Source organism: Ceratotherium simum, chromosome 4, assembly GCF_057802395.1.
Source record: "Ceratotherium simum simum isolate JZ-2026a chromosome 4, ASM5780239v1, whole genome shotgun sequence".
NCBI lineage: Eukaryota > Metazoa > Chordata > Mammalia > Perissodactyla > Rhinocerotidae > Ceratotherium > Ceratotherium simum.
The window spans coordinates 50,326,581-50,352,419 of NC_141903.1; the positions used below are offsets into that span (position 1 = coordinate 50,326,581).

The 25,839-nt window shown below is 41.0% G+C and overlaps 1 protein-coding gene across 2 annotated transcripts in view; it reads right to left on the reverse strand.

Moving 5' to 3' along the window:
- Nucleotides 1-25,839, reverse strand: part of PRDM6 (PR/SET domain 6) — a 96,431-nt gene that overhangs the window by 20,313 nt on the left and 50,279 nt on the right. For both annotated transcript variants that reach the window (XM_014796485.2, XM_087429887.1), the window contains 2 exons: nucleotides 11,059-11,186; nucleotides 7,435-7,559 (listed from right to left, as the gene is read on the reverse strand). In XM_014796485.2, coding sequence (XP_014651971.1) covers nucleotides 7,435-7,559; nucleotides 11,059-11,186 — 253 coding nt within the window. The remainder of the gene's footprint in view (nucleotides 1-7,434; nucleotides 7,560-11,058; nucleotides 11,187-25,839) is intronic.

A 25,839-nucleotide genomic window follows, 5' to 3' on the forward strand; every position in this document is an offset into this window, starting at 1 on the left:
TTTATGCTCTTGTCTATTCAGTCAGTCTACAAGTTCTTACTAAGCATCTATTACATGCCTGACCCTGTGCTGGCGCTGCGGGTACAGGGGGAGCAAGAAAGCCACAGCCCCTCCCCTCATGCCACTTAAACTCTAGTGAGAGGGACTGATATTAAACAAATGTTTTTACAGATAAATATTTACTCAGGTACATCACCTCTAAAATTCCATTAACTGCAAATTGCACCATTAATTGCAAGGCACCGTTAATTGTAAGACATCTGCCAGGTTCAGAAAGACTTAATTGTGAAAAATATATGCATTTTAGAATTGACAACATACAGTTGCTACAAGTGTGATACGTGCTATGAGAGAGAAGAAAGGGGAGCCAGGAAAGCTTATATCAGGGATGGCTAACGTTGGGGTGTGAGGGACGGCTTCCCTGAGGCAGTGACCTTGAATGTGAGTCCTGAAGGGTGCACAGACATCAGACAGGTGCAAAGGGAGGAAAAGGCAATGCAAGGAGATGAAACACTGGCAGCTTTGCCAGAGGTTTGTGTGGCCTACTGAGGTGGGGAGGAGCTCAGGGCACTGAAGGAACTGAAAGGCGGCTAATGCAGCCAGAGGGAGAAGGGTCAAGGGGCTGCAGCTGAGGCTGGAGAGGAAGGCAGCACAGTCGCCAAGGCCTGCAGCAGCTGGGCAGGTAATGGCAGTAAGCGATGGGAGGTGCGTTAATACAACAGAGGACAGTGGGGTCTGCAGCAAACCGAATAGGGCAAGGCCAATCTAAAGATGTTTGAATTCTAACTTTGTAAAACACTGTGTGAGCCATACAAAACATTTCTGGACACTATATGTATCCTGTAGGCTACTATATTAAAGAACCGGGGATTTATAAAAAGAGTAATGGCAAACCAAAAAACGGTTTTAAGCTAGGGTGTGAGGTGATCAGATTTATCCTTTAAATGCATCATCACTCTATACTGTTAAATGAAAAAGTGAGACGCAGAACAATGTATATAGCTTGCTGCTATTTGTATAAAAAGGGGAGGGGGAGAGCAAGAGCCAGAGAAAGAGAGGGAGAACATGTTTGGATGGGCAAAATATATGTCTGGAAGGATACCTAAGAACATGTCAACTGATTGCCTCTTGGAAGGAGAATTATATGTCCATAGTACTTTCTGGATTTTGATCTATGGAACTGAACTACCTGTTAACAAAACGGTGAATAAGCTGCAGCAATGAAATAAGCAAATCAATGAAACTTCACTTTGGCTGCAGTGATACTAAATGAGGGACAATGTGACATCCAGGAGGCTACTGCTGTGTTCCAGGCCAAAGCTGATGGTGACGCTGATCAGGTGGCAGCAGCAGAAATGAAAAGAAATGCGTTTAAGAGTATACAATCAACAAGACTTCATAACTGATTGGATAAAAGGATGAGGAAGAGCGAGGTGTCCAGCTTTCTAGAAAGAGCAACTGGAGGAGTGGGAGTGAGAGTTACTGAACTAGAGGAGAGGCAGTTTGAGAGAGTGAGGAGAATGGTTTCAGTCTTAGACGTTTAGTCTGCGATGCCCATGAGACACGCAAGTGCAGATGTGGAGTAGACAGTTGGATAGGAGTCTGGGGCTCAGCAGAGAGGTCTGGATTGGAAAGAGAAACCTGGGAGTATCTGTCTTAAGTCAGGTCCCCTGGAAAACAGACTCTGAAAAGCAGATTTGCAGGAGGTTTACTAGGAAGTGCTGCCGGGATGGACACCTGTTGGGGAGTGAGGCAAGAGGATCCTGTGGAGGGAGGAGATTAACGTCAGCTCTGGAACTGGGAAGGTCCTTCAGTGTAGTCCTGCCTTGGGACAAGAGAACCAGTCCTTAATACCCCTACATTGACTAGTCACTGGACGTGGGCTACCTGGGGAGGGGCTACACGTGGAGGGAGCATGACCAAGAGTAAAGCAGCTCTTAGGTTGAAGGTAATTCGTGGAGACAAACTCATCTGAGAGCTCTCAGCTCCCTACACTCCCACAAACTAGGGGAATGAATGTCTCAATCCTGTAGCAAGGTTGGGATCCAGGTAACACACCACAGCATCCTACAGCAATCAAGAGGTCAAATCTCTCGTGACAGGTTTCCCTGTGTCTTTTGTCATTTCTCTCTGCGGACACATTTTCAGTGGGTGCTGCCTTCTGTTGGAGTCCCGCGCAGATACAGAGGCAACCCTACGGGGTGAATTCTCCTTTGCTTCTTCTAGGACCCTACAGGTTTCTCCAGTTCTAGAGCAATTTTTATATTAGTTTCTTGGCCCAGGGTTTCCATACCTGGCAGGTTGTGCAAAATCAAGCCCCACACTATCCCATAGCTGAGGCTGGTTTTTAGTGTGACACTCTGTTCTCACCAATGGCCCAGATGGATGGTTCCTTGGCCTACTGGCTTGAGGGTAGTATTTTTCTAGTCCCCATTCAGGGACAAAATAGTAACTTCCAGTTCCCGGATTTATGTAGGGAGTCCAATCTCCACTTCCCACTGTGCACAAGGGGCCTGGAACCTGACTCCTCTCAACTGCGTTAATACTCAGCCTAACACCCCCGTAGCTCAGGCTCACCGCTATGGCCATCGCATGTGGCACCTGCATTGTGTTTTGTACTGTAGTTGTACGCTTGTGTGCCTTCTTCTAGACTGAGTTCCTTGAGGATGGGGCCTGAGTTTTTGTACCTCATCACAATGCTTCCCATAGGGCCTCGCACAGATGTTCTTGTTGGGTTGAACTATACTGTAACCTCCTCAATGTTCACAAACAGAAGGCTTGAGTAGGGCCTTCTTTACCCTGGGCCTAGTTTCTCACTGTTGGTGGAATGGTGGCAGTGACGGGCACTGTGTAGAGGTGCCTCTCTTTATTTTATGCTCTTTAAAATCAAAAGAAGAAGGCAGGCCTCATGGAGGCAGAGTTTACTTCAGTGCAGCAACTCCTGTGTTGCCATCAAGTTTCACATTCTGCTACCTCAGCTTCATACGCCAAGACAGAAAAAGCAGCAGGAAGACTTGTTTAACATTTATTCCCAGGTTTTTTTAAAATTTCCTCTGAAACGAATATGAATACACTATGGTCTTTACACTCTGCAGGAGCTAATCCCCCACTGGAAGCTTTGGGGAACCTCATTCCTTCTTGCGGATGCAATCTGTCCACACAGGCGTTCCTTCAGGCTCTTCTGAAAGACCTACAGTCGATGGAGCGGCTCTCTCTTCGGAGCTCTATTACATTCATAACTATGGTTTTTTAAAAGAAAATAACATAGGAATTGCTTCCAGAACTCAAATGCCTGTGTGAAAAGCTGTCTTCTCTTTGAGGCAAGGCAGCTTTCAGTGGCTTGTCTGGGCAGCGAGGACGCCCCACTGCTTCAAGGCCGCTGCAGAGGGGCAGTTACTGCAGCCTGAGCCTACCACACATGCTCAATAGGAAACGTGTACTTTCGATGTTGAAAGAACCATGGGAAGAAAATGATATTTTTATAAATGAAAGTGCTTAATAAGTATTATTCACTAAGTAAAATCATATTTGCCTTGAATGTCTTGGTCCATATTTATCAATTTTATTAACAAAGAAAACTCTGGCTGAAATATTAATCTCTCCTAATAATGGCAATAAAATTCTCAATATTTTTCCAGCGAGCATTTATTAATTGTTTACCGTGTGCATCGCACTATAAGGAGGCTCTGTGGAGGCATTTTGTCAAATAAGTCTTTGATCTCAAGAAACTTCTTTTTAAGGTACCTAATTTATTTTGTAGCTAGCTCAGTAGGATAAAAATTGTCTTGGAATTGCTAATCCTGTTGAGATGATTTAAATTACTCAGGGCTGTGGAAGGCTATCTGTTACATTATCTGTTCATGCCATTTCACACATTTGTGCTTTTAAATCACACAGAGTATTTTCTCAGTACAGAATAAGGAACCCTCATTATAAAGCATTCCCAGGTCTCTCAGTGAATCATACGGAACGAGAATCCATCTTAGAGTTAAGAGTCAAAGTCATATATTTCCCCCACACACTCTGATGAAGTTTTCTGCTGGTTTCTTGGGTGGCCAATCACATGACAGATATATGACTTTGACACAGGAACTGAAATAAAATTCCTATAATATCCTTAGGGGAAAAGGGGATATTACACTGTTGAGCATTTTAGTCAATGACTTAATTCCCTTTAAACTTCCCTCCACCCTTACTTAGAGCTCTGAACTCAACCCAAAATAGCCGCCTAGTTTACCTACTGAATCCACAATACTTCAAGCTGATGTGGCTTTGCGAATTTTCCTCCAAGGATTTCAGGTGCTAAATGATATAACATATGCCCTGGTAGAGTTTATTCAACACTCTAATCAGCAATCTCAAGAACGCTTCCCACAGGTGGGACTATAGGAGAAAGGACTGAAAAGCAAAACAAATGGTATTACCAGGAAGTACATTTTTGGATGGCACTATGGCACTGAATCTGAAGACCAGATGGTACACTCTTAGACATCCATTGTCAGGTGTCTTTGAATGGTACATAAGACCCCAAAATCCTCCAGCCCAACCCTAAACTCCTCTCATCCATGAAACAGCATCATGAGATGGAAGTAATGTTGTGGATGTGTGACTTCCACCCCAGAGATCCATGTCAAGGGTAAGAAATGCGTTCCCTATGTAGTCATTCCACATTTTCCATTTCTGACTCCTAACTCAGTCGATGGCCATTCCATCCTTCCAGTTCCTCACACCAAAGCCTTGGAGTTATCCTTCACTCCTTTCTCTCTCATTCAGCATCCAATGTGTCAGCAAACGCTGTTGGCTTTACTTGCAAAATGTATCCAGAATCCAACCACTTCTCACCACCTCCACCACTTCTACGCAGGTCCAAACCACCATCATCTCTTCTCTGGATTCCAGCGAGAGCATCTAACTGAATTAACTGCTCCATTCTCAACTCTTACTGTCTAGTCTCCACTCAGTAGCCAGAGTAATCCTGTTACAACTTCAGTCAGATAATATCACTCTTCTGCTCAAAACTCTGCAATAACCGCCTTCACCAGACCCACACAGAGTAAAAGCCAGGGTTCTGACAGTGGCCTCCTATGCCCTACAAGATCCCTGCATCTCTCCACATCTGAGTTAATTTCTCCCCAGGTCACTCATTCCAAAACACCTTTTCCAACCTTGTGATGCTCTTCCAACAGGCCAGGAACACGCCCATTTTGGGGGCCTTGATACTACTAGTCCAGCTGCCTGGAACATTCTTCTCACAACTAACACATAGCTTGTTCCTTCACTTCCTTAAGTCTTTGCCCAAAGGTCACCTTCCCAGTAGGGCCTACCCTGATCACTCTCTACAACACTTATCACCACCTGACAAACTTTTTATTTACTCATTTACTTGTTGGTAATCTGTCTCCCTCTACTAGAATTTAAGCTCCATAAGGGCAAGAATTCTTGTCTGTTGTGTTCACTGCTGTATTTGCAGTAATTAGCAAGGACACTAGCCCACAGTAGGTTTTCAATAAATATTTGAGGAAAGAATGAATGAATGAACGAATGAATGAATATTTAGACTCTGTGCTATGTATTTTAGAACTCTAGGCTTTGATATGTTTACTCTCAACATTCCTCAACACGTGCACACCACAATAATATCTTCAGAGTCTGTAGCAGGTTGTATTAAAGGAGGAAGCAGAGGGCATTACAGGATTTCTGGAATCCTGTCGGATCAAATTCCATACTTTAGAAGGTGAGGTTATCTCAAGGTTCTAATGTACAGACAGGCCCATGTCAGCAGATCAGGGGGGCTGACACTGGTTCCTTTCTTTGTGTGGATCTAGAAGTAGTTTTAGAGAAGCTGAGGCAAGGAGCCATCCTGGGAGGAGAGCATACTGGCCTCCATATCCATATCTGCCTCTAACAGCAACCGCACACTCAGGTCCAATGCTGAGATTTTGTCCTATGAAAACAGACACTCCCTCAAACAGGAGTATCACTGCAGAAAAGAAACTTTCCAATGGAAACTTGGGAAGTAAGAGGAATGTACTATATGTCCAAAGATTCATGTTTTGATTTGAGATTGATTTGGGGTTAGGATAAAGGAGAAAAGGAAAGTTGATAGTAATATGCTTTTTGAGGATTCTATTTTTTTACAAAGAAAATAAAGACAACATGGAAAAGAAATATCTGATCATCAGCATTTTGATCAGTAGTAATACGAGCATTTTTTTATTGGAGTGTGTATGAGAGAGAAAGAGAGAAAATAAGTAGAGAAGGAAAAAGTTAAATAACACTTTTTTTCAAAATCAAGTTTCTTAAATAGATCTGTTCTGTTTCTTTTTCTGTTGCATAATACCAGATTATCAGTTCACAGATTAGTCAATCCGGTGACAAGAAAAAATAGCATCATTGAAACCAGTGTTTTTCATTGAAGCCTATCAGAATTATCCAATTCTTTTCCAAATACTAGAAATCACCTTATAATATTTTCCAAAGAATTGACAAAACAAAGATATAAAGTTTAAGTAAAAATTGCTGCCAGTTTGCATTTGCCTAGACGTTAGATTATTTTTTAAAGATAATGATTGCCATAGTAATAAAGATAGAAGAAAATTACATGGTTCATTTTAGACTAAGATATTTAGAGAGACACAAATTCCTCGGTCATGTCTACGACGTTTACCACCATTCCTCATTCCAGTGAGTACTTAGGAGGGAGCACACCCAATTGACTAGAGGGGTGTTACTCCTGATTAAACACCATTGTTTTCTCATTATTTCATTTTTTTATGTGTGTGAGGAAGATCAGCCCTGAGCTAACATCCAATGCCAATCCTCTCCTTTTCTTTTTGCTGAGGAAGATTGGCCATGGGCTAACATCCGTGCCCATCTTCCTCTACTTTATATGGGACGCCACCACAGCATGGCTTGACAGGTGGTGCATCAGTGCGCTCCCGGGATCCGAACCCGCGAACCCCGGGCCACTGAAGCGGAGCGTGCACACTTAACTGCTGTGCCACAGGGCCGGCCCATCGTTATCTCATTTTTGCATGCAGTGTGACTCCAGCAAGACTGTGCAAACCTTCAGAGCAGAAGTTTTATTTCATGCTGCTCTTATAACCCCATAAGGTGGTGAGCATAGAACCAGAAACACAGTAGGCGTTCAGTAAATACCAGCTGCCTTAACATTGCTGCCAGCGATTATTTAAATTTAAGGGGAAGGTTTTGAAATTGCGAACAGGCAAAGAAGGATTGGCCTGTACAAGTCAAAACACCTTGTGAAAAAGCAAAGAACATCTAAGGAAGAGAAAATGATGGAACCGACTTGGGCACATTGGTGTTCTGTATCAAAGTGACCTGCATTTCAGGAATTTCAAACAACACTCTTAAAAAGTTAGCTTTCAAATAGGTATTTTGAGATGTGAATTCAGAGCCAAAAGAAATTCTTACAGTTTTCATCCTGGGCAATGCATTGTAAGGGGATCCCAAAGAAAGACGTATAGCTGTCATTGTACCACACCAGAAGCTCGGTACCCCTGGGAATATCTATACAGGCTCGGTAGAATATATTCGACCTATTCAAAACAAAAGAAAACCCAGCTTAGTAATAGGTAGGATTCACGTGCCCCCATCCGCATTTTTATTGCCCCGAGAAAGTTCCACCCAGCTCCACCTAAACAGTTTCTGTTTGTAATAAAATCTGCACCCACCTTATCATTCCCAGCAACCAATTACAGCCTGTAACCCAGTATGATAAACAGCTCACAGTTTATTTCCACAGTGTCCCTCCACAGAATGTCTTGGCTGAAAAGACAGATATTTGGCCCAGGAGAAAGCCGAAAGAAAGAGTTCATTTAAAAAAAAAAAAATTCCATCTCACACTGATGAGAAAATTCTCTCTTGGAAAATTGCAGACACTGGTGCCTCAACCTCAAATATAAATTAATACTATTGATTTCTTATTTGAAGGAAAAGCATTATGTATATTCTTGCAACTTGGCACTGGGAGTTCCCAAATTTGTAATAAAATTAAGCAGCTTTGTGACATTAGGACTGAGAGAAAAAAATCTTCCCCATTGCCTTTCTTCTAAAGTTTGATACGAGAGAAGAGAAAAACTCTCTTATGTGAAATGGATAGAAGTTCAATAAATAGAAGAGGAGCACTTTACTCTGGCTGAGAGATTACACTCTGAAATGATAGCGTGAAGGGACCAAGAAATAAACATATTTTTTATAACAGCTTTGGTACTGTAAAGAAAAATCTACAGATTAAAAAAACTGCAACTGGTTTTCTCAATGAAGAATTGCTACAAATATTAGCCTCAAGTTCAAGATAAAAGTGTTTAGGGTTGGTGGGCCTTAAATTTAGCCTTTCTGTAAGGAATTGGATGTAGCAGGGCAATTTGTTCCTTGTACAACACTGCAGACATAAGGCAAATCCTTCACCACATTTTTCACGGCAGTGAGATATGCACTTGTCAACATATTTTGTCACCACAAAGTGGCTCTTGGCAATAGGATCATAAAGATCAATAAAAAAGTGCAGATTCTCAATATTTTACTTGCAGCTGCAAAAATTTCATTTATCTTGTTATTTTCCTTACTTGCTGCCATTCTGTCTCATGAGGGCACTGCTAGCTAAGCAGAATGTTTTTCCCAACATTCTATGAATATCTGACAAAAACTCCAGCCAGTTGTCCGGACCTCACTACTCTTCCTCCCTCCGCATCTCCAAGAGCTGTGCGTTTTATTAATTCTTTCCACTGCTACATAAAAAAATCAAAATTGGAGCTGAGCTATAAATCACTGGCATCTCCTAACTTGAGAAAAATTGAGTCTACTCTGTACTTCACCCTTGTAACATTTCATCTCTCGGTTTGGCTTCTCTTCATATAAACACAGCGCCCGGCAAATGAATGTGCTAAAACCAAATGACACACTTTGCCGCTGAAAGAGCAGAACTGTTTTTGAGCAATGGGTGGTCTTCTGAGGCACGGAGTCCGCCGAAAGGGAAAAAAAAAAATGTGTAAGCATACACCGTTCCTTACAAGCGGGCAGAGCTTCCAAAACTCGCAGAAATCTCTGCATGTTGAAGCACATCAAAGGGATTTTTCCCTTTTCAGATAATATTTCCTTTGCTGACATGTATTTAGTATTGTGGTTGGATGACTCATAAAGATAGCTTCATGGCGTCCCAACGCAGTTGAAGCAGAACACATGCCAACAAACATTATTGTCAGCCTCAAAATAAAAACAAAACGTTCAGCTAAGGGTCAATCAATCAAGGGCGCTTTGAAGAAAATTCCATTTAGATATTACAAATCATAACAGAATGAATCTAAACCAGCTGACTTTTTGTGAAGAGGACATTCATGTACAATAAAAATTAGGCTGGCTCTTCAGGGTCCAACTTTTCTATTTTCTTACTCTTGGACGTGGTCACTGGTGATGGATGCCAGTTTTCTAAATTGTGTTTTTGTAGTTCATTTTATAAAGATCTGAAGTAATCGAAAACAGATCGGCAGAGAGAACTTGAAGTTGAAGCACCATCATGAAAGGGGAGCTATAAAAATCCACTTAATATTGACAGATAGGTAATGACTTACTCATGCCCACCTTCCTCTTAGGGGGTTCTTGTCTTCCCAGATTCAGAATTCGCCTCAAGGGCTCCCCGGGTGCTCATTACAGAACCAGCCAAACTATCTCTTGCTGAATGGGCGAGCACAATCTTTACTAATTTTCTAGCTCCAGCTTCATAAAAACTTCATGACAGAAATGCAGCTGCAGTAAAGGTGAGTAAAGCCCATACATAGCAGTGTAACCAAACACCATTGCGTACTATTTCATTTAAATCATTATTTAATGAAATATAACTGCCCAGGAAACCAAGGCAGGGAGTCACATGCTGCTCAAATATGTGCCTTTTGAATTGGAGACCATGCCAGATTTGTGCAGCCTTTAAGCTATAAGAATAGAGCTTTTTTTTTTAAAGCCTTCATTTTTAAAAACCAAAAAAAAAAAAAAAGCAAAGGAAAATAAATAACCATAGGCAGGACTCCAAGTTGCCGAGCACAGGGCCTTCTGCTTTGATGTGTCTGTGGTGCCTAATAAAGCTAAACAGTTGCTTCTGATTCTAAAGGGAACACGGCTGTTTATAACTGAGGTCATATATTTATATGGCACATGTTTTCGAGGGATTTTGAGAAAAGAAGGCTTAATGATAGGGCTTTTTCCTATGTGATCTGTTTTTGCCTCCCCATCTCCACTGCAACCTTCTTGAGGACTAAGTGGAAATGCTTGACTAACAGGTGCACTGAGCAGATGTGGCTTAGCATCTAGGAGTCCACCTTGCTTCTCAGCCCTCCAGGGACCCTCCTGTGAGACTGTGGGAAATGGAGGTGGCTCCACCTTGTCTTTGTGACCCTTTGGGCTTTGCCCAAACATCTCGGGAAACTGAGGGTTTCTCTATGTTCTGGAACCACCTCATCACCTGAAACCTTCTGAATTGTCGAAGGGCCAAAGCCAAACGTTTAGGCACCGTTCGAGAGATCAGGAGAGGTTATTTTGGCTCAGCCATTGCTGCTGAGCCTAACAGTTTTGGAAAAGCAGCCTTGGGAAGGTTGAGAGTTCTTGGTTTCCCATGCCTTTGTGCAAATGAAACTGTTCCCCCTGGGAGACAGCCTGAAGGTGACCGAAAGCAAAGGCTCTGAGGCTGAATCTCTGAGCTCATAGTTATATGTGTGTACACATCCGCTGGGGGGAATCCCCCCAGTCAAAAGGTTTTCTGGGCTTGCTCAGGCCATTGTGGAAGAGCCGGTGATGATGTGGAAGGAACTTTACCATGTGCACTGAGTGAAAGAGGCCTTCTATTAGCATCTTTATTCCTGAATTCTCACGAAATTACTGTTGCAAGAACTAAGAAGATTTCGGAAACCTAGCAAAAAAATTTCGGCCAGTCCTTGCAGAGTTCTGCAGGACTCTGTGGGATTTTTTCAAAACTAGCAGCAAGCCTGAATTTGTAGATGAAAGCCAAAGGGCTTCAGCTCCGTAAGTGGAAATCAAGATATACTTTACCTGTACTGAACTACTGTTAGATTCTGTTCTCCGCAGTGCCTTGCACATCGGATATACCTCATCCAGCTTGACTTACTAGGTTCCCCACCATCAATAAAGTGCTGTAGTGTCCCATCTTGATCATATATCTAGAGAAGAGGTCAGAAGGTCAAGTAGTTAGAACGAATCATCAGTAATCATTTTCCCTGCTTTCCTTGGTGTCTCTATGTGTCGGCTGCAGAAATTTATTGCCCTTCAGTTTGCTGGTGCTTATTGATGCTTGTGGAAACTCAACCAGAATAACAGGAAAATATTTGTTGGTGATGCAAGTCAATTATATTTTTCTTATCAAGCCAATCTTCCCTGTATTAAACATATTTGTGGTATCTCAAGGATGTGAGTGACCATGTTTCCCAAAGAATATTTAACCTATTTTGACAAGCTACTCTTAAGTAATGAGCTGCTGGATAAACAAAACAGGCTGAAAGAAGAGGCCACACTGACATGGCTGGAACATCCACATAAGAGGCCCCCAGTCTTAAACACATAACTGTTTGAAGGCATTCAGGAAGCAGTAACTGTCTGTTCAACAAGCTGAGTGGCACCTAGCAGAAGGCAGTTGGAAAGTTATGGAGCTATACAGAACTGGTCAAACAGGCTCTGATTTGGATGAAATAAATGGACTCTCAACTCGAAGAAGATGTAGGACTTCAGCTGTCGGGACCTGAAACTATTAGGAGAGGAGTCATCAAAAAAGAGAGACTCTCGAAAAGGGAGAAAAAAAATTAACTGTTTCCTATGGATTTTAAATGTCTTCACTGAGGTTGGTCTACTAACTATTGCCTTAGGTCATCTCAAGCAGATTTTCTTTCAAGATCGCATTTAAGGAAATGAAATCTGCTTCAAACCAGGCAATAAGTGTGAGACAAAAAGTCTTATGCAAAACAATGAGCCAGCCCAGCACATGCAGAGTCAATGCTGACAGCAGAGGCGATTGGCTTCCATTCTGAGAAATCAGGTCAGCCCTGGGCACCTTGAAGGATGTGGTATCTAGAGGAGTGGGAGATCAGGGGGTTACATATATACAGCAATTCTAGAAGGTCATCACCAGTCCTAGGGGCATCCCGGAAACAAGGGGTACAGTTCTCAGAAGGACCATGGTACAGCTGGACCTTTTCAAATAAAACCAGCAGTGGGATCCTGGTAGCTGCTGAGGTGTTCCCCAGAGCATCCTGAGAAATGGCTCTTACTCTCGCTGATCAGCCTTTCCATTTTTCCTTTCCCAATAGACAATGAAGAATAAGTCTTACAGCGAGCCTCACTGGTTACATGTAGGCCCTAAAACTAGCACGGCCATTCATATTAATTTAGCTCGGTATTTCTATTCTGGGGGCCAAAGGGCTTAGTGATGACAGTTTCTTTCTATTATCACCAGTCATTTTAAAACAGTTGATTTTTTTTTCTTTTTTTGTGTTTCTTGAACTCATTTGTCTCCACCTCCAACCTTTCCACTAACCCCACAAATAAAAGACAGACATCAATCTAATAAAGACAATTGTTTGTGAAGTTATGACTGGGTAGCAAGCCAGAATGATTATAGCTGATAATCAACGTAGCCTGAGAAGAATGAAGAGATTCTTGGACTATATTATATTTAAGATTAATGACTTCTTTAATTCCTAGTTTTGAGATGATGGCAGAGAATGGAAACATTTCATGTGGTGAATACATCTCCTATGTGAGGAATCTAATGACAGACTTCGTATTTAGGTTTGATGACACTGTAGTTGTTTTGTTGTTCTTGTTCTTGCTGTTTTTGTTTCAGGAAGCTGGTTTAAAGATTCAAAGTCTCAACCCTGAGTCTGCCGTTGACAGCCCATGCGACATTGAACAAAGCCATCAGTTCCTTAAACGCCACTGTTTATCTATAATGGAGCCAAGAATGTTGATGACCCAGCCCTCTGCCCTGTCCTTCCCCCATGAACAAACCTTCTGTGAGGGCTGCTGGTGAAAATAATGATGAAACATTTTGAGAAGTAGAATTCTCCTTTGTGTTTCTAGCCAGCATCCTCAACAGCAAGTAAAATTCTCTAACATTTATATGTAGTGGGTGCTATCTTGAGTGTTAGCTCATTTGAACAGCAGACACTAGCCAGTCAAGTCTTGAAAGTGAGTATACAAAGGGTTTCCTCCTACACTCTTGTTTCAGCAATAATCTCCTTAAACTAAGTATATAGTGACTACAGGAATCCTACAATTTTTGCCTGCCCTATGGAACTGCTACTTGCCTTGATGAAAAGTAGATGGCTATTTGTCAGTTTTTTCCCAAATATCACACAATGTAGCACATGGCATAAGGTTGAGCCTCACTGGCTTCAGCTAATACTGATATTACACTATTTTACATGAAACTGTGACAAAAATCTCACGCACCTAGTTAGATCCCATAACCACAACCAGTCAGAGTTGAGGAAACTCATTCAACCTTGATCCTGTTCTCTCCCTCAGCCCCCAGAGCACAGCCATCACCAAATCCAGTTGAATTTGCCTCCTAAATACTTTTCTAGTGCATCTATCTCTCCCTCTCCACTGTTACCAACCTAGCCCAAACCAACTTCTTTTGCAACAGTCTCTTAACTGATCTCTCTGCAGCTTCTCCAGGCCCCTCCAACCTAGTCTCTAAACTGTAGCCAGTGGGATCTTTCAAAACACAAATCTCATTATATCCATTTTCTCCAACTCCCCCGCAAAATAAAAGCTTCACAAATGTCATAAAATGTCAAGTCAAAACAACATATATTCACAGCATATGGGACTTCCTCCAGGGGGCTCATCATGCTAATAGGGCAGCACCTCCCACCAGAGTTATTTAAGGAAGCCAAAAGTGTGTTCCAAACTTTGCATTTGGCTCAAGACAACCCTGGGCCCTTTCTGGTCCGTGCTGTTAAGATTTAACATTTAAACTCAGTGTTTCATGAAAGTGAAACAACGGGCCAGAAGGCACTGATGCCTATTTCTGTTCATTCTTTTAGAGGGAGAACAAAATTGGGAAAACCAGGATACCCAAATGTGAGCATTGAATAGGAACTAAAGAAGACATCTCAGAGAAGCTCCAAGTACTCACGTGGGCCCTGTCATTACTCTCCATCATTAGCTCCATTTTGTTTCCATTTAAGAGCTCAGACTTACAAAAAGAGGGGGGGACAACTCCGCATGTAACTGAACTATACAAGGACGCTGAGCCTGAATCCACCTACTGTACCAGTAGGGGCTTCCTCCCAGGAGAGAAGGATCCACGAGTGGGGAAATGTTTCAACAGGCTTCAGTCTAGAGCAGCAGCAACAAGTTCAAGTTCAGGAAGTTGTTCTTGGAGGTGGCATTAACATCTACATTTGCGTGACACTAAAACGAAATTTTAAGTTAGATACCTAATAGTTTAAAAAACTTAAGGAATTTAAGGAGATGAATTAATGCCAAGACCAACAGTTATTTTGTTTCCATTTCTTTTCAAAAGATTTAAAATAAGCAGAAAAATATCAAAAATCATGTAGAAAGTTTAGACAATCCCCTCAGGACCTATGAAAATGTCGAGAAGATAAGAAATTTTTATTCATTCAAAAGGTGAGAATAAAGGCAAGAAAGTCAAATTTAGGTTAAGGGAAAGATTTATTCTGAAAGAACGCTTGAATAAGGCATAGTTTTGCAGAAAGCTGTGCACTTTATTCTGATTGAACATGAACAACCTAAGTTTTAATATTTGCTCTGTTCTTTCTAGGGAAACTGAACAAATGACCCTCTGGAGGTAAAAGAAATACATGTAAAGAAACACACAGGACATTTGGTGGGAAGAAGGTTAAATTCTGCAATGGAAGATCCTAAAAACTGTAGAAAGTATATTTGGCATGTTTGTTTTAGAAAGTTAGTTCCAGCATTGCTGAAAAGGAATATAAAATGGCGCAGTCACATTGGAGAACATTTTGGCAATATCGAAATAAAGTTGACAATGCATATATCCTATGACTCAGCAATTTCACTTCTAGGAAATTGCTCGAATGAAACTCTGATACATGTGCCTCAGGAGACAAGTTCAAGGGCATTCATTGTGGCACTGTTTGTAATAGTAAATAATTAGAAATAACGGAAATATCCATCATCAGAAGAACAAATAAATTGTGGGTTTATTTATTCGATAAAATAGTACAAAACACTTAAAATGAATTAACTAGATCTGTTTGTATTAAGATCCAGTTGATACAGACAAATATCAAAAACAATGTTGATTGAGAAAATCAGGTTGCAGATTGATGCATATGATACCATTTGTTAACATTTCAAAATATACAAAATAACACTGAATAGTATATTTTATAATAGTGTATATTGTAATGTACAGATAGCAATCTACCTACCTGTACATATCCATACATATAGGAAAATTCTGAAAAGACACACTAGAAGGACTCATGATAACTTGATCAGAGTGCTGGGCTTGGGAAAGAAGAGAATGAAAGGAAAACAAAGGGAACTAACATTTTATTTGAAATGCCTCATTTTTCTTAAAAAAATTCTGAAGCAAATATGGCAAAATGTTAACACTCACTTTTTCAATGGCCTGTATATTGGCATTTATATATTATACTTTGTGCTTTTCTGGTTTTTTTTCAAAAAATCAAAAAGAGAAAAATAAACGAAAAGAACACCTAGCTATTTATTTCTTTGTAGTTCAGTTTTTGCACGTGTTGTTAAAATAGAGAAGCTGACTATCTTACCCAAGGTTAAAGACTATATCTGTGTTATCCTCCTGAAAAAATATTTGGAATAAGTATCACTACATTATCAGCCACTGATTTCTTTTGTGATTGTTGTTGTTGCTATTTTAAAACCATTGTTTTTTGGTCTGTACTTTCTCTTTTATCTTATATCAATGGAAGTAGAAAGATAAGTAAGGGGAAGAGCTAACTGTTACCTTTTTAAGGGGATTTTTAGTTTTCAATCCAATAATATTTACTGGGATGCTGCACATGTGGTTGAAATAATCATCACAAATTCTCACTCATTGCAAACCGTGCATGGCAGTAACTGAAAACCACCACGTGAAAGGCATTTTATTGTAATTCTAGATATCAGGAAGCACCACTCTCTCCCACAATCTTATTATCCTAGAACAAGAATCTAGTTTAAATGAGCACAGCATGAGTAAAAAATGCCCCAGTGCTGTGTGTTATAAACACGGGTCATGAATGGCTTGTCCACAGCTTTGTCATTTATAAAAGCTGCCAACTTACATTAACAGTAATAATAATCATAGAAACAATGTAAGTCAGTGACTGACTTGGGCCCATTTTAACATAATAGCAAAAAAAAAATCTTTTGAATGATAGGAATTTGTGTATATTGGTGGCTCTGAGCAATCTGTTTCTTTAAAGCAAGATTTGCAAACTAGTGGCTCTCAGGCTGAATTCAGACAATTGACCAACTTTGGTTTTCTTCCACGGTGTTTTAAAAATTTGGAAATTTTACCTAGTTTTTCTTGAAAAAAAATCAAAAGATGGGACCCCAATCTCTGCAATAATCCACTGAAGCTGAGAAAAAGAAGGTGGTCCCCTTTAGATGAGCCATGTGCTTTTCTAGTTCTCCATAGTCTCTACCACTCCCTATTGTCTTACATGCTCCTTATTTCACTAATTTACTTACCTGCTTGGCCTTATTAAGCATTTAAGTTTGTAATCCCAGCTGTAAAGGAATTATTGCTACCACTGAAAATCAATCCGTTACAGCTGGGGGCACTTTCAAGCAAAACCATTTGAACCCATAGCCTGGAAACACTGCAAACATTCATCACTTCTGTGCTGCCCAGAAGCCATCATCATCTAACAGAATCCAAGCTTTACTGTGCTGTAGTTTTCCAAGAAGTGGGAGAGCAGAGAAGAGAGGTCATTTCTTTCATTTTTACCAGCAGAGGCTATCAATGATCTTTGTAAGCAAGAGATCTCCTTTAATTCAGTCTTAAACATAATTCCGCTATAAAAACAGATAAAAAGAAAGGCTACCAGGCACCCCACCAGCTCAACTAACCTCACCCTCGCTCTCTGAGGCAGTTCCTGGAATGTCACCAAGAGCCTGCAGTGAACTGGGGGACCCTGTTTGAAAAACCACAGGCAGAGCACTTCCTCCAGTAGACAGGCCTCCATGAAGATATCAGTCACCAATTCTTCTGCTAGAACGCTGAGCATCTTGGCTAAATTTAGAGACCAGGAAAATCAGATTTGGAAGGGACCTCAGAGACCATCTGTTCCACCTGATTAGTTTATACATAAGGAAATGAGGTCTCCAAAAGTTAGCGACTTAGACAAAGTGAGACGACTAGTCAGTGGCAGAATGGGGCCTCATCTCCAGGCCTCCTCACAACCTTCCATCCCTCTGCCTTCCCATGGGAGGCCCCCCCCCCACCTCATTTAATCCTGAAAATACCCTGAAGACAGCCAATGACCTTAAACAAAAGGAACTTGAGTTACAACTTAAACATTAATCCTCTCCTCCCAGAACCTAGGTCCCTGAATTTTGGCATGGGGAAAAAAAAAGACCCAAAGGTTTTATGTGAAAAGGATTAGCCAACTTGCAGGGAGTATGGAGACATCTCAGGCTCCCTCTCCTGTGTTTCCATACCTGGCATGTCCCTGTGCCAAGGCCCCAGACACCAGCATTTGGCCGTGTGCTGAAATGCCAGCCTCCTTTAGTTTTCACTGAGCAGCTGATGTGACGGAGCATATTCTATGCTCAAACTTCTAACACAGGGCCCAGCACACAGGAGGAACTCAAAAGATGCTGAAGTGAACTGAATTCTCACAATAATTCTATAGCTTCTTAAAGATCTTAGATTTTATTCAAAGCTAGAGAAGAAATAACCACTAAATTCAACTAAAACTTTATTCTAAGCACTAACAACTAAGGCTTTTTTAAAGAAAATATCACATCCTCCTTGAACCTAACTTCTTTCAAGTCTATGAAATGCAAAGGTGAATTTCATACGATGATTAAAATGTAATCAACAATTACCACAGAAAAGGGCTGAGACGAGGTCTTTGGGAGTTTTCCCGTTTAGACCTGAGAACCCAGCACTGTCTTAAGTCCTTTCACAGCACCTGGAGGATCCAGGAAAGACCAGATACAAAGATGGTTTCTCAGACCATCTTTGTATCTGGACCTCATCTACCTATTCTCCACACGGAGCCTTTACAGGGCCCCATCTTTCTGCAAAATTCAGAAAATCAGGGTTTCAATAATGAGTAATTTAAAATTATTAATTTGAGAAACTCAACTGAAAAATATACTGTTTGCCAAGATGGATTAAAATGTTCTACTGTGAGATTCCTCTGTGTCAGGAGGGAGAGGTAGAATATCTTGTGGCTCATGGATAGCCACACAACTAATAATAACATTATTGACTGAAAGAATAATTCTTGACTGTTTTGACTGTGAAAAGTTAAAAACCAGAATACCTCTGTTGCTAAATAAAAGATTTTACTTTCAATAGCATGGCCGATAGAGAAGACTTTCTTAAGTATTACCAGTGAAGACACAATCGAAGTTACTCCAGTCAGGAGTGAGCAGAGAGGGCAGAGGGCAGAGGTTAAGAGCATGCATGTGGGTGTCAGCTCCACCTCAGGTAGCCACGTGACTTTGGGCAGTTGCTTAACCTCTTGAAGAAGCTGAGAACTTCTTTGAAAAAATGGTGCTAATGATAGTCCCTATGTCAAAGGGCTGACACGACAATCAAATGAGCTAGGATATGTACAGGATTTACATCAGTGCTGGGCACACAGTAATTATAATTAGATGGGAAATGTCAGCCCAGCCACAATCTACTAAGCTGCTCGTGGACACTGACCATGGATAATACATGCAGTGTATGCAAACTCTTTATTACCAAGACCAGACTGTAAGCTCATAGAGGGCAGGAATGTATTTTAAATATTTTAAAATTTTCCCTGTAGGTACCTTACACAAGGCTCTGTACATACGAGGAAGTCAGCTCTTGTTGAAAAAGAAAGAGACAGAGAGAAAGAGAAAGAAGAAAAAATTGGGGATGACATAAGGAAAGTATAGGAGTAAATCAGTCATTCTACCTTATGTTTTTATCTCCCAGATGAGTTTATCAAAAAATAAAACAAAACATAAAAAATGCTGAATGAATGTGAATACTATCTAGAAAACAATAAGGAAGCATTTCTACAGTCCTACATTTTCCATTTCCTAAATTTAATCTGTCTTCAGTTTAATGCAGTGTTATAAAAATGTTATCCAGAAGACATAGGCACCCACCACACTGAGCATTCCTGGAGCATATCTATAATTAACAGGTAGTTATTACAAGTGTTTTAATTAATTCTGGCTTCAGGACCCCAACAGCCCTCTCACTGAACATCACCTACCATGGAGGATTGCCTGACCTCTGAAGTCACTGACGCTTCTGGCCTGAGGAGGCCTCATCTCTACACGAATGCTGAATACGGTCAAGGTAGGTGAGCTTTCTGTGCAATCAAAGTACCTAGATGAGGAGCAGGGGACATTTGTGGATGGCAGCCTGGAGCATCAGATCAATAGGGAGCACTATCAGCCAGGGCTTCCGGGCACTGCTTCCCAATCTAGAGAGGAAGACAGCAAGAACCACACCACTGTGGTCTCCTAACCTCTTCACTTTTAAACTTTCAAATCAAGCTAAATCAAGGCTTGAGAAGAGAGACCACAAAGCCATACTTTAAAAATGAGTGAAAGCCTCTGCCTCCACCTTAAGACAAAGAACAAGAGCTAATGACCAGAGCATACACATTTGTGAGGGATTTTAGTTTATAAAATACTTTCACGGGCTTATGCGATCTTTATAACTGACCTAGAAGGTAGGCTGGAACATTATTCCGTTTTACAGACAAGAAACCTTGGGCTGGGAAAGGTGAAATGAACTTCCGGCAGTCATGCAGCTGGTGAGGGACTGTGACAAGGATGAAACCCTCCTGAATCACAGGCCACCAGGTTATTGCCTTTTTCGTCACATCCCATTTGTCTTATCAGGGAGAAATAGTAGTGCTTTTGCTTTAAAAGCATATGAAATTCTCCAAATGAGGGCCATAAAAATGTTCCTAATGATTAACAACGTCACTTATCAAACATGTTCCTATTTTCAGAGCAAATGTCAATTTAGTGAGAATTACTTAATCTGTTAGTCAAATTTACACAAAGCAACCATGCAATGGATACAGACACAACTCCCCAACTCTATGTCAAACCACTTTCCTGCCACTGGCAATGTGCCATAATGACCAGGAACAGCAAAAAACAGGCAAGGCATAAGTCTGTGGATAAAGATGCATATTTTACAATGAAAGCTTCTTCACTAAAGCAAATACCAGCTAGTGTGTCCATATTTGTTTGTGTTCAGTTTTTCAACTTCTTTCTCACATATATAATACTATATGTTTTTTCATTTCAATAATTTCTGCCTCCTCCCTCCATTAGAATTAACTTATTTTGGTATTATTTCTAATAAGAAAACTCTTTCCTCTCACTTTGGTTTGGAATATTTGGAATGTTTGGAATGCCAAGATTTTAAGATGAGGCTTCCAAGGTCAAGTAATAAATGCCCCATAAAATAAATGAGTAATGGTTATATACACCATTGCTGTATTTTCAGTAATGCTGATATAAAGCTATATACTGTACTTTGTCAATTCACATTCATCAAGTTCCAGAAATATTAGAAAATCATTAGAGGTTTATGTTGAGTTTGCAGATAATACTAACATATAAGTCAAGACTGAAATATGGTAATCAGAAAAACAGTTGAAAAGTGTCAATAAACTGTAAAACACCATGGCGGTGTTTGTGAAGCCTGCATCAGAGAGCCGGCCATGTGAAGAAATGGAAATGGGTATTTTGGTCACACTGTGGGTCAGCTGCTGCTAAGTGTCAGGCTAGCAGAGGAGAGTGGGTGACTCGGAAGATTCCAGCCCGGAGCTCCCAAGAGCTATAGAGCATTTGGTGAATCCCACTTATCTCTCAGATGGAGGCAGCCGTCGATAGGAAGCCTGCCATCCATCAATCTGGAGTCTTCTTCAGACATGCTCTGTCTGTTGATCAGAGGAAGACTTTGGGGAATCAGGCTTTCATTATCAGGATTTTGTCTGTGATCTCAACAAGCCACTGAACCTTTAACTTTTCACTTGGCAGAAGCATATATGCTGGAAAAGTCCTGACAGTTCATTCATTTTGCTCCATCCTGGAGCCAGCTGATGTCTGACTGGTGAGACCCGCCCTCTTTGATGTTGTACTCTTTTGAGAGTGCCCTGCTGTGAAAAAAATTTTATCCGTCCAAATTAAAGAGAAATATTTCTGCATCCAGCTGTTAGCTGTGACATGTTTGCCATTTTTCAGGGCACTGGCTTGGTGCCATCCACTGCTCTGCTGCAACCCTATCCTTTTCCCTTTCCTCTGTTACCGCAATAATATCCACCATGCACAAGTGTCTCCAGTGTCCATACAACATCAACACCAAGAAGGAAAATACTGCTAATTCCTACATTGCTAAGAGCAGCCTCAGAAATATTTTCACACAGCAATTTCTTTTTCATTTATTTTCTTCCTTTTTTTCCAAGTATTAGCACTAATGTCTTTCACAAACTGCAAAATTCTTTGACACAAGCCACCCATTTACAAATTGTTTCAATTCAGTTTTTCAAAAATCCGATTTTAATTAAAGCAATCAACAAGAAGTCCTGACCTCTACTAAATATATTTACAAATGAAATGAATTTGGATCCCGGAAAAACTGGTTTCAGATATACTGAGTCCACGTTTAAAAATGGACGTTTGTTCAGTGGAGAGAAGTCTGTATAAATGAAGAAAAACTCCTATGAAAGCTTGAATAAACATTTAGATCTAAGTAATCAAGAAAGCCTGTATCTTCTCATATTTATTAAGTGCCATTTTGGGGCTTATAAAGATTGCTGCCATGAATTGTGTGTATTATAAACAAAGGGCAGCTCACATTATTACCACGTTTTTCTCAATATACTGAGATGAATGAGTAAAACACCACAGTTTCCAGCTTCCCTCCCATTCTGGCCTTTCTCGCGCTTCTGTCGCATTTTCGCTTTTGCTGAGGTGGAAAGGGATCAGTGGCACTGGATCTCAGCATCAGAGACTCCTGCCTTGTGAGTGATCTCTGACTCTGACTAGCAAACATGCACAGCTACTATCATCCTTTCTCATATAACTGAAAGGTGGAGTAAAAAAAATAAGCAACAACAACAACATGCTATGTGTGAGCAAGTATCAACTTTGGAAAATAAACGTCAGAGAAATTTGAATTAACATGGTCTTCCACTTGGAAAAACGAAGCCCTAGTTTTCTACCAAACGAGAAAGGGGGACCATTATGTTGTTAAAGTAATCCTAGAAATAATACCAGTGTGAACTGATGGGATTTGCACATTGTCTACCAAACAGTTCTACACTTGAGAACTACAAAATAACACACTGAAGTTATTGCACACACTGTGGTACACACTTGGATTCTCCATATGGTTCGTGCACTACATCTTAAGGAGCACTATTTAACCCTTACTGTAATGGAAATTTCTGGTTTGCAAATTCTAGTGGGTATGACACTATATAGACCTTGGTGAAAACTATTACTGATTTTACACCTCAACGTGGTAGCTATTGAAGAATACAACTTCCAAGAAGCAGCTTGGACCAAAGCCTAGGTGCAAAGTGCCATGTTAGACAGCAGTCACATTAAATACTTAGAAGGTACTAAGTAGGCAATGTTTGTAAAGGGCCTGTCCCTAAAAAAATCAAAGAGAGGCTTTTTCCACGGATGTGTGGACAACACACAACATGCCCTAGAGCTTACCCACTTTTTTTAGCAAGAACTTTCTGAAGACACAGAATGTTTGTCCCAATGAAGTAATGGTTTCCTATGGTTTTACTTCTTTTCACAGCAGTCTACAGCTTTATTTCTTCACTGAAATGTGTCACTCTTTAAATTATTGTGTTTTTCTAAGTCTACGACATTCTTTTCCTAGCCACACCAATAAAGTGTGATTGTCAGACACTCTTTATTAAGGGGAAAGTGGCCATCTGTCGAGGGGAGAAAACGTATTTTCAGATCTTAAATAATTTAGGAGACATTCCTTATGTCAAGTTGGGACACTGCTGAGCATGCTCTCAATTCCCAATTTACACCATCCTGCCCTGGATCACAGGACAATGGCAGAGATGAAGTCAACTCTCAATTTCAGGGTGCTCAAGAAAGTGAGTATGAGGGCCACAAATGGCCTAGGGTAGGCATAGTTCCAAGGGAGAGCCGCCTGAGGTTGCTGTCCTCCCAAGATAACTGCTTATAGGGACAACTTAATGAAACTCTGAGTTTGTCCTGGAGCAAGCAACATGGCAGAGGGATGGATTTTGGCTGCTCAGAACCATTTTTCTTGAAGGAATGGTTGCACCGTTGTCCAGAGGACCGAAGAAACATTTGTTTGCCATAGGTCTCCTCCTCATTAAGATCCAGGAGATGAGGTACCAAGGACAGAAGGTGATGGCGATAATGATGAGCCTCAAATGTAGACCTCTGACCTCCCAGACAGCATTCTTTCAACAAACATTTGATAAGCAGCTACTATGTGCCAGCCGCTGTGCCTGGTACAAGTCATTAAAAACTTGGCACCCAGTCCTTGCCCTCAAGTAATTTACAATTCAATAGGAGACAGACACACATAAACAAATCAGAAGACATTTATTTCGGCAATACAATCCATAGATTTTCCTATCAATCTTTGGACACTTGATGTCTAGAATAGGGTTCCTGGGTGTGGGAAGGGTAATCCATTACAATTTTTCAAGAAGGACATCAGAACTTAAAGGGAGAGTGAAAGCTAGTTATTTAAACATATTTTGGATTATGGAGGCAGCATTAAACAAATGTTTGATTAAAATCCTCCAGATCATAACCTCAATGAGGGCAAAGATAAAATCTGTCTTGTTTGCCATAGCATCCCTAGTGATTAACACAGAGCTTAGCACACTATAGTTCCATAAACGTCTGCTGGTTAGTTGGATGGATGGATGGATGGATGGAGGTGTGGATGGATGTGTGGATTGGTAGGTAGATGAATGGATGGACAGCAGAATGATACAGATCAAAGGACAGGATACCTTCTAGGTACTCAAGCATTAAGGACCAGACCATGTCTCTTTTCTCTGGGCCAATCCAGCTAAGGCAGAGTAGAATACCTAACTGGGAGAATTTTAAGGGATGCAACACTGCCTGAAAAAGTGTGCTTTGCCTCACTGGCTAAAATTAACACTTCTTTTATTATTTTTTCCTCTTAATTCTTTGTTTCTCTTATTTCAGCTTTATTGAGGTCTAACTGACAAATAAGATTATAAGATAGTTAAAGTGTATATCATGGTGATTTGATATATTTATACATTTTGAAAGAATTCTCCCCTGCTCATCTAGTGAATTAACACATCCATCACTTTATTTATCTATTTATTTAGAGTGAAAACATTTAATTTCCTTTAAAAAATGCCCCAACAGTTGGGCTGGCCCTGTGGCCTAATGGTTAAGTTTGGCGTGTTCCGCTTTGGCGGCCCAGGTTCAGTTCCCAGGTGCAGACCTACACCACTCATCAGCAGCCATGCTGTGGTGGTGACCCACATAAAAAACAGAGGCAGACTGGCACAGATGTTAACTCAAGGCTAATCTTCCTCAAGCAAAAAGAGGAACATTGACAACAGATTTTAGCTCAGGGCGAATCTTCCTCAGAAAAAAAAAAATTCCCAAATCTCTGTAGAGTTGAGGCTGCTGTAGAGCAGCTGGATGGAGACTTCAGTCAATGGTGAGGCCAGAGGCCTGGCATGTACCTGCCTCTCTGCAAATGTTGGTCCCTCCTCCCATCCCCACCCCCAAAGTGTCCCCTGCTGAGAGTTATTGTTACTATCCCTAGTCTTCCCTTTAGGTGACTCTTTTTCTGCCCTCCACCATGCTTCAATCCCTCTCTTCGGGGCCCAGTGCTCGCTCTCATCAGGATCCTGGTGGTTGTGACTTAACACCTAGTTGTGAACCTAGGTCAGGGTGCCACTCCTGAAAGAATATTTGCATTTTGAGCTTTATCTTCAAGTGAGGCTTGAAAAGGGATATATCCTTTTAAAGGAATTTGAAGTACCATAGTAAGGGCTGAAGTCATCCTGAGGAGGACAAATGACCATTCCTGGATCCTCTGATTGCATAGATGGTTCATTTGGTCCTTGTAGAGATCCAGGGTGCGGCCACTACTGTGCAGCTGCAGTCCCAGGACAAGAGCACAGAAGAAGCTCAGAGAAGAAGGCAAGGGATTCTGGTGACAGGGGCAACCCCAGCTCCTCCTGCAGAAGAGTTTCTTGCAGATCCTCTCCAGGGGGTGCCAGCAGGGCCATTCGGCCTCACTTGCACAAAGAGCCTCAAATTGAGACCTTTGAAGTCATTTCCAAATGAGGTTATACATACAATCACAGAGATAGACTGACAGGATTAAAAGAAGGCGGCCTTCTTTGCACACTAAACTTGAGTCCTTTGACCAGATCACACTGCCTGTAGTGAGCTATAAATTAACATTTTTATAAATCCTGTAATTAACTTATGAATAGCACAATTATATGTTTCCGGTATTAAAAGCATTAAGTTGTTAAAGGTAAACCTTTAAAGTATACCACTGTTTTTGTAACCCTGTCTTGGCATTTTTTCATTTTTTCGATATATCAA